This window comes from Vollenhovia emeryi, unplaced genomic scaffold, assembly GCF_000949405.1.
Source record: "Vollenhovia emeryi isolate VEMERY1.0 unplaced genomic scaffold, V.emery_V1.0 DF939123.1, whole genome shotgun sequence".
Lineage (NCBI taxonomy): Eukaryota > Metazoa > Arthropoda > Insecta > Hymenoptera > Formicidae > Vollenhovia > Vollenhovia emeryi.
In genome coordinates, this window is record NW_011967243.1 from 3804213 (window position 1) to 3820041 (window position 15829).

The following is a 15829-nucleotide window of genomic DNA, read 5'->3' on the forward strand; positions in this document are numbered from 1 at the left end:
TCAGAAACACTTTAACGCTTCTGAATGAATGAAAATGTGTTTAAATGTCTTTGCTCGACGAGAATCGACAGCTGCCAGTTTTACTGACACACGGGCATTGATTAAATAATGGCACTGATAAAAAAAAACGTTCTTTTAAGCTGCAGTAAGATAAATTAACTGCAGCTCGGCAGTAAAATAATACGTCTTTTTATATCTGCTGGAACAAGATCCGCGAAGAAAAATTATAAATTTACCTTTAGAGCACCGCCTTACTTCCTCAGCAATTGAATGAACGAATTAAATAGCAGCTTAGTGGCGCCAGTCAAGAAATCAAGAATTTTAACAAGTATAGTTATCAGACACGCAATATTTCTGATAATTTTGAATTGTAATTATACATACTTATATGCTGCCTGCCGGCTCGAGATGTACTTAATTGCAAATTAATTTATCTTAATTCTTTACTTCAATAATATTTTATTTAAAAAAAAATTACCATTGCGCGCGCTTCGCGCATAATTTTTATATGCACATATTTTATTCCATTCATTGTTCAGTTAATTTTCGTTTGACAAATAAGGATCTAGATTTACCGAATTATTAAATGAGTAACTTCATCATTGATATCGAGAGATTCACTCCGATTCGCATGAAATCATAACCCTGCATCCACGGATTTTGCCCGACTTCCTAAACTACGCATTAAAATACGCCAAGGGAATCTACTATCTTCAAGGTGCGCATTACGAGAATATTTAGTTCATTCGGTCGGAAGTTTAGCCAGTCTGCTTGTCCCGTTGAATGATTACGACATGCGCGTTGTGTCAAGATTCAAGATAGAACGTGCAGTAGTACGCGCGATGCCGTTTTGCATCCGAAATGAGTCCGGCAAGTGATAACAATGTCGCACCGGATAATCTAACATGTCACCAGCTCATTCGCGCCCTTTCAAGACCCTTTGGATAACGCTGCAGGTATCTCTTGATATCAACTCACATTTGGCAATCTCGTTTCCATGTTCTTTATCGCACGGAAATTTATCGTACGATAAATTTTTATAAGATCCACCAAGTGTTTTAATATGAACGGAGCGAATTTACAGAAATAGATTATCGATAATCTTATTTATTACTTTTGGTATCACGATTGAAATATATATATACTCAGATGGTACTCGCGTTAATTGGCCCTCATCCCGAAAGCGCTACCCCGCATTTGCATCCCTACATATCGGAGTTTCGATACGATCCCCGATACCATCCATCGAGAAATCCCGACTGCGCGTTGCGATCGCTTCGGCATGAGTTTTACAACGAACGACTTGGACATGAAGATCGTCGACATTTCTCGTTCGAAGGACCGCTCGTCGATCAAGATCATCCGTGGATCGAGATCAGAGCTGTCTTGGTTCGCTGTTCGGAAACGCGGAAAGAAGTGTAGGCAAACGCAATTTACGTTCTCAGAATTGGCATAATCTATCAAGTGACTGATAACAAATGTTTTTATATAGTAACGTGGCCCCCTGATATTTTTATATTGTTATTACACTGGTTATTGTATTGATAGCAGAGAAACGTCGCGTACGCAGTCAATACAAAAGTGCAGAAGAAAAGTGATTATTAGCATGAAGATTAAAAATGTTGGAAAGGTATCGTTAGATATACATTAATTTATTGAACTCGTTACTTTTTAAACATAGAACTCTCTAAGTTGCCAGTAATAAATAACAATAGTCAAGCTTTTTAGTTGACATTAACCGGTCAGTTTTAATACAGAACATTTATTGCGAAAAATGTTACCTCAGCCAGGGTTTGAACCTGGACTTCCCTACTGTCTAGGCGGGTGTCTCACCAATTTGGCCACTGAGGCATATAAAATTGTCTGTATCAAAACATTGGACGGTTAATGTCGACTAAAAAGCTTGATTATTGTCATTACTTTTTACGTGGAATCAGTTACTATTTCGGATGAAAGATTGTAACTTTCTTTAAAGTTTTGGCCTACTATCATAAGAAATTATTCTGGAACAATATGTATATTTTGTTAGACGAATACGCGGGAAGAATTCGTATTGGTGGATCATATATTGGATCCGGTACAATTGCACAAAATCCGATTGCGTAATCCATACGTCATAAAAGTTCGCCAAGAACCTCTCCTGCATCTATATGGACTGAGATTACAAGGCGTAAGTGTGTGAATTGATTAATTTACGTCACATTTAATGTGTGCGACCATTTTTCGCTAATAACATCATATAAATCCATCATCCGACAGCAAATATAGATTAATAACATAAAATCTTGATTGCCAATAATACTGTAGTTATTTCTCGAAGAATCTCGTGGATAAATTATCAATTAAGTTTCGTCAACGATTTGTTGATTGAGGCCGACAAAATAGTTTCCATTAATGTAATCTGGATTATCTACGTTTGATACAGAAAATGCGTATTAACAGATGATAAATTCGTGCCGTTTTAATTATTCGCATGTTCGTATAGTAGAAAGAAAACATATTTCTCCTATATATTGATCGCTTTGAATAAGGTTGTCAATGCGGGGGCGAGAGAAGAAGTCATTAATAATCATCGAGCAAACTTCACTGGATGTAACGATGGTTTAGGGAACCCAACTTGCGGTCAAATGTTAGTTGATGGAGAGCCAATACTATTTAGTCAGGTAAGATTGATAGAAAACAAATATACAAGGCGCATACAAAGATATAAGATTTATCTATAAACAGCATTCATCTATTTTTTTATTAAAAAATCATTTTATATCATATATCATATCAATATTATATCCTTCGCTGAACATTTGATTTATTGTACTCGTATCTTCGGTAGGCTGCAATAAACGAAAATTTTAGTTTCATTATTTAGAATGAATATGATTACAGAACACGGTCTACAATCAAAGTGGCTTGGAACTAATATATGAAAATGATCTTATAATTTAACGTGGCAAGTGTGGCGGAGAGAAATGTGCGCTGCTTAGTAAATAAATAAACGAAAAGATCAGAGTTCAAATCCAGCCAGGAACACCGCTGGTTTTTTCAGACGCTACTTCTCGAAGGGAAGTATCTTACCACACAAGATACTTCCCTTTGAGAGTACCTTGCCACACATACCCCTTAGGGGTATAGCCCTCCAGGTCGGAGGTTTCCTTCGGCTAGGTTAGCAGCCTACCGAAGATACAATAAATCAAATGTTCAGCGAAGGATATAATATTGATATGATATATGATATAAACAAATGTTATAATATATAATATAAATATAATATAATGATACAAGCTTATAATGATATAAGCCAGGTATACAACATACGAAATCGAGAAATGTGAGACAAAGACTGATTAGTGAATTTTGTATTCAGAGGTTGGGTGGCAAATGTACACATATAAGAAAAGCAAACCAAGCTAATAATTTTGTCAAATATCGGAGTAAGATTGTCCGTGTCATTTTTTAAGTTAACAATTTTAATCCGATATATGACAAAGAAAAAGTATGTTGGTACTGTTCCGTTTTCTTGGTGTCTACTATAATTCACCCCCTCCCCCGACCTAATGTAGGTGGAAAAATGTATGCGTGGAGACAGCGTTGTGCTAAATTCCGAAAAATTTATAGAGTAAAGTGCCCTATTATGAGACAGGGTCCTAATATGAATAGCGAGGGTTTCTGTCAAATTAATAGGCATCATTAGTTGATTCCACCATGAATTTATTGCCCTTGGAAATCTGCTTAGTGGAAAATTGATTGTTAGATCGTGTAATCGTTGCGAAAACGGATCTGCGATTGAATTTGGGCGTTGAAAACCTGCTATCTTATATTAGAATCCTATCTCATAATAGAGGACTTTCCTCTATCATTGTAAAATAGTTTCTCATACCTATCCCTTTGTCATGGCCGAATCGAACTGCTCAAAAAGACAAAAATAATTTCGAGATGCCATCGTTTACACGACAGTTTGCCCAAACTTCCCCCGACAATGGCGGGCCATTTAATTAAACTTTAGGCAAGTTATGTCCCTGCAGTAAGAGCCGCGCGCAACAAGACGACGGATCGCTTTCAGGGTTTCTGCTGTTCTTGCGAGGACGCGCAGCGTGCCGAAAGTTTCCGCTCGGTCGCCGCCAAGTCAAACTATTACCAGCGGGACGATGGCACAAACAGAGCTCGCAACAGGTCCGTGTCGAGCGCGAATTTATTTGACAATTCGGAGGCACAGCGCCAGGTCGAAGTGAACGGGAAGGAGGGACACAACCGCCAAGTCGAGAACGGCGATGCGCGAGGACGAGTAACGAGCCGCAATACTTCCGCCGTTAATGGCCCACTTGGCGAGCAAGCGTCTCCTTTTCGGAAACAACAACAAGAAAAAGAACAGCTTAAAAACAATTCGGTCCGACAGCGCATTCGACTACTCGAGGGATTTCCCAGGACGGGGAGAGCGAATCACACGACAAGCTTGCAGTCCGTATTGGAGAACGTATTCTCCGATCCATCACCGAAGGGGAAGATCGAAGCCTACATCGATGCCGTGTATGAGCAAGCCATGAAGCAAAGAGCCATGGAGCAAGCTGTAAAACACGAAAGCGACAAAAGAAGCAAGGATTTATTGGACGAGAACGATTTATCGACTGGAAATGTCGGCGATTCGGACGATAGATTTCGAAAATCGGATCGACGGATCCTGGACCGGCGAATTAGCGACGGACGGCCTTCGATCAATGGACCAATTACGGATAATCTTCAAGACACAACTACAAAATTCACGAATATAGACGATTATGATTCGAGAGCACTGAAATCTCGGAAAGCCAGTCCGCAATCCGCCGATCGTCGGAGCGACGATCGATTTTTCACTCGGGGATCAGTCGCGGATGATCCTCGAAATCCAACGACGAAACTAACGAAGTTAGAAAGTGAACAGGGTTTTACGAAAATTGGCGGCAAAGAGGATAATCGGGAGTTTCTCGAGTTCGAGAAGCGCGATAGGTCGGCGAATTTTTCAGAAAGTGGAAATCGCGAGGAAATGGCGAGGGGTCGATCTCGCGGCGTTCAGCCAGAAAATACCTTCGATTACACACCGACGACCCTGGCAATACACCCGCGAATTCCGGAAGTGAGTCACCTTTCGAGTCGAACGGAGAAAAATACGTTCCTCAACGACACGTTGCACGATAACGGAGCTTTTTCAACGACCATTGAATTTTTAACTCGGCCCGGGATTCCGTTCGGAAACAATACCGACGAGGATATTAATTGTGCTATCGCGTCGTCGACGGCAAGATCGAATAGCTTCGAAGAGAACGCGTTCGCGCTATTATCGCGAATTATGGCGTCGACGGGAGACGAAGAGAGACAATACGGATTTAGGGCGTTGAAGAACATCACGGATAACGTTAACGCGTTGAGAAACGCTTCGGCCGTGAGGAAGAACTTAAGTGCAGCCGCGATTCAAAGAGATAATACGAACGGCGAGGAGGGAAAAACGGAAAATGCTAATGTATCGACGCGAATCTCGGCCGTTCCTGCTTTTACAAGATTACGAAATCTCTCCTCTCCCGTCGGAATCCCGCGGCTGGAAGAATTATCCGCGCCCGCCGCTCGTTCCGAAGATAAATCATTGACGAAAATCCTGGAGTCAAAAACTCGCGGTTCGTTACCGGCGGGCGAGATACAGGGATTTCCCGGCGACCTCGGGGATTTGTACAAGGGCCGAGAATCGCGCGGAATGCATAACTCGGCCGGGCGAGCGCCGAAAGACGTGAACTTGAAAAACAGTTACAAATTCTGGAAGCCCCGGCGGAAGTTGCGCAAGTCGAAGGGCGCCGCCAAGTTTCGCGGAGACAAGGGCCTCGCGGGGGAGCTGAAACGCTTCGGGAAGCCGAGCCGCGGATCGACGCGGAAGCGCGCGTTGTCGGACTTTGAACGCGACAGTTTCCGAAACGAATTTTCGAAGGGCGAGAGACGTTTTCGTAGACATCTCCGAGCCGGAAAGGGAGTTTTTAGTATCGCGAATGCTCGGGGCGACGGTTTGACAGGTGAAGGTTCGTCGGGCGAAACGCAAGCTTTTGTACATTACTATACTCGACCTGAGACAGCTAGCTCTAAGCGAAATATATCGAATACTGGTAACGAAGGTCCGAAGAAACGAGTGATTTCGGAATCGGGTCATTCTCGCTGGAAAGTCCAGCCCGAAGAGAACGATAATCCGTTCCACTTCAACAATAAAGACGGCAAGAAGAACAGCGTCGATAAGCGGATCGAGGACAAGTTTGTGCGAATAAGCAACGTCCTGAAGGAAGACTCTACCGAGACGGGAATTATTCGAGAAACTCCGGAGAATTTCGAAGTAGTTACACGGAGCGAAGTCGCAAAAGCCGATATCCCTAAAATTCCAGCTGGATCGGGGGACAATTTGTTTTCGCGAGAAAACGGCAAATCGGACGAGCTGTTTGCGATTCATGACGATGAAATAACGCATGAGCGGCCTGCAGAATTAAATGACACACGCCGGCGATTGACCGCGAGTGAAAACTCTATCGCGACTACGGGATCTACAATGACGAGCGATGAAGCCGCCACGCTTACGTCGCTGGCTACGCGAAAAGATTCGTCCGGGCATCCATCCGTTTTTTCCAAACCTGTCATCGATCCTTTTCTGTCGTCGTCGATTATGAGAAAGCAGGATTACAATATTACAAAGAAAATTGATTTGAATGGTTCAAAAAATCCGATTTGTGCGACCGAGTTCGCAATGGAGCAGACGGATATCCCGCGCGGCGAAAATGTCAGTGGCTATGTCGAGGTGACTGATAGTCCGCTTAGAACGTTATCTAGCGATTCGGCGAGTTCTAAGGAAGTGACTGAAACGCTGAACAATCGAAGCGACGATGAACGAGATAAACTGGAAAACACGAGATTCCTCGAACTTAATAACGGCCCTTCGCGGATTATCGCTGGCAATTTCGTGAAGCCCGAAGGCCCGCCGATCGACTCGGGGCTCCCATCACGCGGCAGTACTTGGATTATCGAACCTAAGGAAATTTCGTTGAGCAACGAGGAAGAGGCGGACTCTCGTTACACTGAAGATCCACCTTTGGAAAATTCGGCGAGTTCTCTGGAGAGGTCCCGGGAAAAGGAGGAAATTGCCGAGCTGGTGGATCGAATCGCGAGACAATACGCGGCATTCACGCCCATCATGCCGGGCATGCCGACTTTCGACGAGATCACGGAAGCGGAAACCTTGCCGCCTGAAGAAGAGACGACCGTCACTCGGTTCACGACAACCTTGGCGACCGCCACCAGGATCACGGACGTAGCTTTCCGTCCTTCGATACGTCCGCTGGCGACACCATCGCTCCCGGGAGAGATGCACGATGAGGTCTCTCTGGACGAGACTACTTTCGTGGACGAGACGGAAGCAACGACGACCACTCGCGAAAAGACTGCCTCTAAACCGAGATTCCGACCTGGAAGACCTGACGCAAACACCTCGGCGAGGGCAAAAGTACGAAAAGTATCGAGCAGAACTGGGAAGCACGAAACACAAAAAGTTACCAATCGTGTAACGAGTATGAAAATGACGAATGCGAAAGGGGAAGCTGAAGAGCACCCTTGGTATCGCACTACGGAAATGCAGCAGTTAATTGCAGCGAACCGATCTCAATCTGCCCGGAGGACTGAGGGAAAAGGGAGGAAGCACCGCTACGAGCCGGAGGCAGATTATTTTCAGAACACTTCCTCGGCACGAACTTCATCAACGACAGTTCCTTCCGGTGTCGCGCAGACGAGAGGCAAGAGATCGGACCTTATCCGCGCGGCAGGCAATCGCGACTCCTCGGTCTTCTACGTCTACGCGAGCGAGGATGAAGAGACTCGGCCAAGTGGAAGAGCGGGTTTGAATAAAAACGAAAAGTCCCCGAATACAACGGAGTCGACTGAATTACGTTCTACAATTGAAAAAAGATTAGTCGGCGAATTGGATTATCCTGCGAGCCGGGGATCCTCTCGACACAGTTGCGAAAGTCGAGATCAGGCACAAAAGCTCGATGCCGCTCTTCGAGATATTGCAGCGCGTAACGTCGGGCTTCGTGCCGTTAAAGATAATCTCGATTTGGACGCGCGAAGGAAAGACGTCCAAGATAGTCTGAAGAACTTGACTCGTTTGAGGCTGCGCCAGGTGAAGGATGGTGCGGATCGTCAATTCGACAAGGACATTTCATCGCGGAATCGCGAAGCTACGTCGGCGTCGCTCGGTGCTTCAGGCCCGACAAAAATTCCGTCGTCACGGACGGACCTTTCCGGATCGGTGCGCGCGAGATCGGAAACAGATCGGAGATCGGAGAAACCGGCGTTCGACGAGCGGACGGCGGCCGAGATCGGCAGGATCGCGGTGGCGCGAAAAATCGCGGCGAGCGCGGAACCGCGGGAGAAATGGTCCGCGGGCGGGATATTACGGGCTTGCGCAAGAAGTCCCGGGAGCCGGGACAAAAGTCGCGAGACGGATACTGTCATTTGCAGCGTGAAATTGATGATACCGGACGATAAGGGCGAAACGCGCGAGCTCGGCGTCGCGGCTAAAAGTGCCGATAAAAAGATCCCGCTTCTCGCCGCGCGACAGCGGGGACGCGAGGACGCGAGGAAGATTAATGAAAATCCCGCGGATTGTCGCGTTTCCGCCGGGAGGCAATACCTTCGACGTCCACGAGGCAAAGTGTACGACACCGTCCGCAAGATAATCAATAAGATCAAGGGGAAGTTATCATCGGTATCGAACGAGGCGGACACCGAGCGGGATCTCGCGGCAAGCGAGAAACGCGCCGATCGGTCGCCGCCGGATTGGCATCAACCCGGCAGACGACTGTTGTCGAGCGGAGAATCCGACTACCTAGAGAGTATTGACGACGAGTATTACGCGAACGATGAAAGCGAGGCGGGCCGGGAGAATGACTCGAGCGATAATGAAGCCATCGGCAAGAGGGATGATCTATCGTACCTCGAGAATCGGTCTGGCGTCCGCGAGAATCGAAATTCGCGGAAATTGGTGGCCGCGATGGATCGACTGATAGGCAGGAGTGCCGATGTTGCACGAGCTATGCCGGAGGAAAGAACAGCTGCTGTCTGCGATGCAGCGATGTTCCCCGACGACACGCAAGCGAGTAGCGAAGAGGCAGTCTCGAGGTTATTAATATTAACAAATTAATAAAATTCGTATGGCTCAAATGTGATAAACACAAATTTGAGGGAACAAAGGACCAAGAGCCGTGACAGGGTGTTAGTGTCTAAATATTTGTTCGCAACAAATTTAGAATGAAATATTTAGACACTAACACCCTGTCACGGCTTTGAGTCCTTCATTTTTCCACTGAAAAAAAAATTTGATAGACTCAACTAGTCGTCTGTTAGAAAATGGACGAATCAGAATTCCTTTAGGATTTACCAGAATTCTTTTAGGATTTACCATGAACGATATTTCATAACCAGAAGTTTGCTAGAACTTCACTACACATCTGGTAAATCCTAAAGGAATTCTGATTCGTCCATCTTCTAACAGACGACTGGTTGGATCTAACAGATTTTTTTCAGTGTTCAAATTTGTGTTTATTAATATTAATTTTCATACAGATACACGGAGAGACCGATATGGCTACCACATGTCTAATTAGGGTTGGCGCAATCCCAATAAATAGTAATATTTGGGACAGCTATATCTGCGGTTGTCGTACCCACATTGGTACGATAAGTAGTGGAGACAACTATATGCGTTTTGTGCAGCAAACTTAGTGAATGTTGCCACGCGAAACAATGTAGCCCCTATTATTTATACGGCAACATTTTAATTTTCGTTAGTTTTGCCTTAGCCGATCTTTCCGTGTAGGATTCTCATCGACTAAAAAAATTCCTACTTAAAAATGGAATAATTAATATCCCCTTTTACAGAAACGAGACATGTTCTATAATTCGTTAAAACTGTTAAAACGCTATTGATGCTGCTATTAATTGTTAGTACTTATCGTAGCGACGCTCAAATTATTTGGCGAAAATGTGGAAAAGCAACGTGTAGAAAGTTGAGATAAAACTCGTTTCGTTAAAGGAAAAGATTTTGTAATTGTTTCAAATAAGATAAGGCACCGATACAAAAACTAGTATCTGATTAAATTATGCTTATATGTAATCAGGCCATTGTTTATTACCATTAATTACGGTGGCAATTACAGGAACATCGAGAAGAAAGTTAAGAATAAAAGTACAGACTTTCAAGATACCGAAGTTTCTCGCGAATCGACTGATCTTACGAGTTTCAATGACGATAAGATGTTAGAAGTTCCTCTCGAAGCAGAAGAAAAATCTATTGTTCGTAGCATTGTCGATAATAAAGCCTCTGTACGGGAAAAAGAGTTTGATAATTCTGAAAATATTTTAAGAAATTCACGAGGCAAAGAGATTAACGAGGAACCATTTTCCTTTCGCGAGAAAATCAACGAAAATAATTTATCCAACGGGATAAGAGAGGAATCGCCTTACGACACCCAGTCGACATTTAATACGAGAGAAACTGTAAGCTCACTTGCTACGAATAATCAAAATCTATCGAGTGCTGGACGATTACGATCGAACATCGACCTATCACGAAGCTCGGCAACGTCTAAAAACGAAGGAAACATCAAAATTTCGCTAATTGGGAGGATTCAGGTGCACAGTGGTTTCAATCAGACGCCAATGCTAATAAGCTTTGATGCCGTTCCCGACGAGTCTTCAGCAACGCGGTCTTCGGTTTCCGCATTGTCGAACACTGTCAGGGCGATTGAAACTACCACCATTAATCTCCCTCTGAATGATTCAAATGTGGAATCTACGTTGGATCTCTTGTCCATGGGCGAACGTGGAAATGACGAAGCGGGTAATTCACTGAAAGCGAGATTGGACGAGAGTCGGGAAGCCGAAAAGACGAACGCGGGCGAAGTCAGGATAAAGTCTGGCGAGATGCTCTTCGATCTGACGCGAGGAAGCGGGGAGGGACGAAAGATGGGGAAAAAAAATCGCGCCCGAGTCAAGAAACGATTGGACAAATATAACGCAAACTCGAGATCGGCCAAGCAGGTTTTTCTAACGGATCGCTCGGTCGAACCCGATGGCAAAGCGGACGGGACGAGCGTCGGAAGGGCGATTTCCGAGCGAGCCGGCGGAACGATTGGCAAACTGGATTCCCGGTCATCCGCGAATCCGGTGTATTTTCCAGACATTTTCGGATCCGTCCTGGTCAACAACGCTAGTCTAAAAGACCATCAGGACGTGTCTAAAGAACCCCGGCGTCGGATCGACGTCCCCGCGACCGAAACAAACCGATCCAATTCGATCGGGAGAGAGATTGACCCAGCAAACACGACTACTCTTCGCGTTGCGCCGTTGGTGCATGTCAGTATCGAGAAACCGAGCGACGATCCTGCGAACTACGGGGGAACCAGGACGTGCTGCTCGCGCGAGGACCCGCGGAACGCTACTTCCGGCGGTTGTTACAGAATGCCCGCGACCGTTCGGGAACTCGAAATTACGGAGACGACCTCGCGCGAGTTGCAAACCTGGAGCAATTATCGGAATGGCGATCCTACCGAAACTTTTCCACCTGGAGTCTACGAAACGACTGTAAACGACCGGAATGCGGTAACCATGAGGTCCTCACCGTCGTCGACGCGATTGCAGAACGGCGTTCTAGAGACCGCGACATTATCTAGTAAGTGCAACGACGATTCGATTAATGCGATTCGCGTGAGAAACATGATGGCCATCGTGCGATTCATGATGAAGCTATTGAGAGTCATCGCGGAGGACGGGGAGCCTCCAGGTCCTAGGACGCAGGTCGGCGAGACGGTGATCCACGTGAAGAACGTGGTTATTAACGCGTCGAGTCACGTGGAGCGGCAGAAAGATACTACCGATGGGATGATAAAATCAGGAGGGACCAGGCAGGATCTTACGACCGCTGAGTGGCGATCGACGGAAAGGACGCGCGAGGGATCGTCGCCTTTGGGCGACGGCACTTTTGAGCCCTTTACCGTAGCACCTTCTCATCCGGCAGCGTCCACCTCTCCCGATCAAGTGTCCAAGGACGAAGGGCTATCCACGCTCTTTGAAACTTCCGCGGGAAAGGAGGTGTACGCCACCACTTTATCGAGCAGGACTTCTTTCGCGACGCCCAAGTCCTTCCTATTTTACGAGCCTGCACAAAAGTCGCCTCGCAAAGATGCCTCTCGGAAAAATACCACCGTGGAGCTAACGGGTGTAAGACAAAATTCGAACGGTCCCTTTAAAGGTTCAAAGGACGAGCCGGGGGGAAAGAAATCTCGATTGGACGGCAGCCAAACGAATCGTTCGTCTTCGTGGCTGCGGGACCGAGATCGTAGCTCCGTCGATCGACTTCACTTCGGTAAACAAGGGATTGCCACGACGACAAATCCCGAGGATGAAATCGGATCTTCGCGAGAGAAATATTTGGCACGGGGTAAAAACGCTGCGTTCCGGCGGTCCGGACCGACGGGTGTCGCTAACGACAATGTCAGGTCGATACTTGCGCGCGGTATCGGCGTCTCGCGAAATGCTTTATTAGAAAGAATCGGTGCCGCGGGAGAGAACAGGCCCGGGCGTTCCAAGTCGAAGAGGGCCGGGAGGGCGGGGGTATCGGATCGGCGTGCCGAAACGAGAACGAAATTGCTTAACCGTTCCACGAGAGCAGGTCCTCCGGGAGATTGGATTGGGGAACATCGGGCGGCCACGCGGCGACTGGCGATCGATAAGGAACTGCGGGAATCGCGCGAAGCACCGGGCGGAACTGCAACGCCGGGAAAAGTCGTATTTCGGCGCGTCCGCGGCAAGATTAACCGCCCCTCTGACCCAAATCTCGTTAGCGGTAGAAGTGATTCGTTTAAGATCGAAGGGAACGTCGCCGGAAATGGTCCTCTGGCAAAACTTTCGACCGATGATGCTTTATCCGCCGTCGACGGGGAGTTAAGCTCGTTAGAGAGAGAAGATACCTCCTCGGCGAACGCAATACGATATTCAACTTCTTCATTAATGAACGACAACGCGGGCACTTCTAAAATCGGCAGAGAAACCGTGGACGAGCGTACAAGGTCTGTCTCGCATAGAAACAATGAGATTATGTAAAAAAATTAGTATAAAACACCTAGCTCAACTTTGAACGTATGTACATTATTTTCGTTAATTTTTTCCGCCTTCTTGACAATTTTTTAACAAGATATTTTGAAGGAGACTATCAATAATAGAGAAAGAATTGTATATTATTCAAGAATGCACCAGGTAATTGGTTTCATTATCTCTCCATGACAGATCCCATAAGCTCGCATTGTCTCGTAGCGTTCCGTACAAGAAACGAGATGTCAGCGAGCGTCGCGATTTCCGGAAAGGTAATCGCGTACTTGGGAAACGGCAGAAAGCCTCGAGCCCGATGAGGAGGGAGACAAAGCAGCGGCGGAAGAAGAAGAGGAAAAAGGGCAGTCGGCGGACGAAAGATATTTCGGCGACTGAAAGCCCGCAGCGTTTCAAGAGACACTTATTAATGACGTCTCTCGAGCCGGAGTATGACGTCGATGATGCCGCGAGATTTTCGAGACGCCACGACGCCGCGGAGAGAAAAAACGCCGAGAGATTTCGGAAGCCTGCGAGAGGCGACGCGAGTCGGCGGCGCAAACGCGACGGAAGTCGGACGGTCGATGGACCGGAAGCCGATCCCGGCACGGCGCAAATCCGCGGCGGTCAAGACTGCACGGATCGTCGACACCCGCCGAATATCGATGCGGCCAAATATCTCGAGTCCGCACATTGTTTGCGCTTTAGTGATTTATGGTAGGTCGCCCAGGGGGATTTAAGGGGATCGCGGGTCGAGCCGTGATTCATGTGGAATATAACGTTTGTTTCATTGAGGAAAGGGATGCGGCCGAACGCGAACCTTTTCAAAGTGGCGCGTTTGTTCCGAACGTTCGTTTCCACCGCGCGATAAAGTTAGCGGATCCGCGATTATGACGGGAAATATAAAGGAAATGTGACCGAGTTCGAGAAAGAGATAAAATTAAATTGTAACGATAAATTGAGGGGGGGGGGGGCGAAACGGAGAGAAAACAAAGAGTAATTTTTGCATGCGTTAATCGCGAATAAAATGTATGCATAGCAGCGTTATTTTTGTAAATTCACCTGAAAATAATGGACTGAAAATAATGGACCCTCATTATTTAGCAAATAACAGAAAACTTTCGCCTCATTTATTTACGGAGAGTGTGTTGTTTTACCTGTCAATAAAGTTTATTAAAAATATTGCGAGGCAATCGTGCATGTAATAGCGGTATGGGCCGATGGTTTATTAAAACATTAAAATGACAGCCAATGGCCCTCGATCACTTATTTTCAGTTTTACGCACAATGCTATGCGCGGCAACAATTGCAGACTATAGACGCAACAAAAGCAAAGATGAGTGCTTTGTTTTCCCGCTTCCGATGGCCCCTGCAGTTGACGTGCCGCAAATTAATTAACGGATAATCGATACAAAGATATTTCATAGTGGTCGTTACATTTCAAAAGTCCTCCATGCACACTAAATCGACTTTCGCAACTTTCTATTTATCGATTACGAATTTATCATCCTGAAAATTGTCAAGGTTCGGCGGGAATAAACGCCAGAAAAATTCTTCAGGTATTCCGTGTATCAGTTGGAGGATCCTATCGTCGAGCACGTAGTGTATCTTCAGGTTTACGAAAAACGCGCTTTAGCGAACGGATCGACTTACTGGGAGGATCTCACCAGAGATTCCGTAGTCAGGTGAGTGAGGGAGAGAGAGAGAGTGTGAGAGAGAGTTTAAATGCGCACTCGAGTATGTTCGAAGCGACCCGATAAACTTCACGCTAGACAGGTCGTTTATGCCATCAGATTGGGCACGTTCAACAGGCACCATAGAGGCAGCCAAGATACGATCGCTTTCGCTTACAAGGAAGTGAAAATGCCGGGACGGGAGGAGGGCGAGATTCCTAATTTGGATGTCGTTCATGATCGTCTTTTGGTACCGTCGTCGGTGACATCAAAAGGCTCTGAATATCCTGCCGAAGGTATTGAACCCGGAATGTTTCAATGCCACCCTTTCAAAATATCGCACGCGAGATTGTGTCTTCTAATGGAAATTGTCGGGACGTAGAGCGAATAATTGTACACCCAGAACAATGACTTCAACGACTTTTACCCTTAATTAAAAAAGAAAAAGCTAAATATATTTTATTTAAGGTATACCAAACTATGTCTAATGGCAATTTCGTCGGAATTTCAATCCTTCCCTGTACAAAATTTAATCCAAGTTTTCAAGTGTCGAATCGTATATTGAAAGATACGAAGGTGTTCCACAATATACGTACCAGAATTTCAATTTAGCGGCATAATAATTTTCAATCGTTACGTCGTTTAAGTAGAATTTGCTGTAATAAATAATTATAATCTAATACACACAATTAAATGTAATGTGTAATAAAATTGAGCGTAAGAATTTTAAAAGCTCGATATTCGACAAATAAAACTTGGCTCTTTGTGACTTAAACTCGTCGCTACGATGACTTTGCGAAGATGTATAGATACACATATCTAAAAGATGACTTAAAGATGTCTTAAAGATGTCTTTTAGACATGCGTGCTGTATGGGATCCAAGAGCAATCTCGAGTAATTAATCTAATACGAGATGTTAAATGATAACATTTTGGCGTTCGATGTAGACAAATCGGGTGAGTATCTCGTGGTGCCGGCGAGCAGCATCGACGAGAGCGGGAACAAGTGCGACAAAGCGGGTGTG

General features: G+C 45.7%; 1 protein-coding gene across 1 annotated transcript; it reads left to right on the plus strand.

The window, feature by feature from the left end:
- Positions 1-1149: 1149 nt before the first annotated feature.
- LOC105569800 lies at positions 1150-15115 on the plus strand. The gene is made up of 8 exons (XM_012026529.1): positions 1150-1389; positions 2030-2170; positions 2532-2663; positions 4001-9168; positions 10167-13115; positions 13333-13848; positions 14691-14816; positions 14908-15115. Exons 1-8 carry the CDS (start codon positions 1150-1152, stop codon positions 14990-14992), a joined length of 9357 nt encoding a protein of 3118 aa, XP_011881919.1. The 3' UTR covers positions 14993-15115.
- Positions 15116-15829: the final 714 nt, after the last annotated feature.

Coding starts and splice junctions, on each gene's coding strand:
- LOC105569800 (XM_012026529.1), top strand. CDS start 1,150: ATGGTACTCGCGTTAATTGGCCCTCATCCCGAAAGCGCTACCCCGCAT. Junction 9,169..10,166: donor AGCGAAGAGGCAGTCTCGAG/GTTATTAATATT, acceptor ATATGTAATCAG/GCCATTGTTTATTACCATTA. Junction 14,817..14,907: donor ACCAGAGATTCCGTAGTCAG/GTGAGTGAGGGA, acceptor CACGCTAGACAG/GTCGTTTATGCCATCAGATT.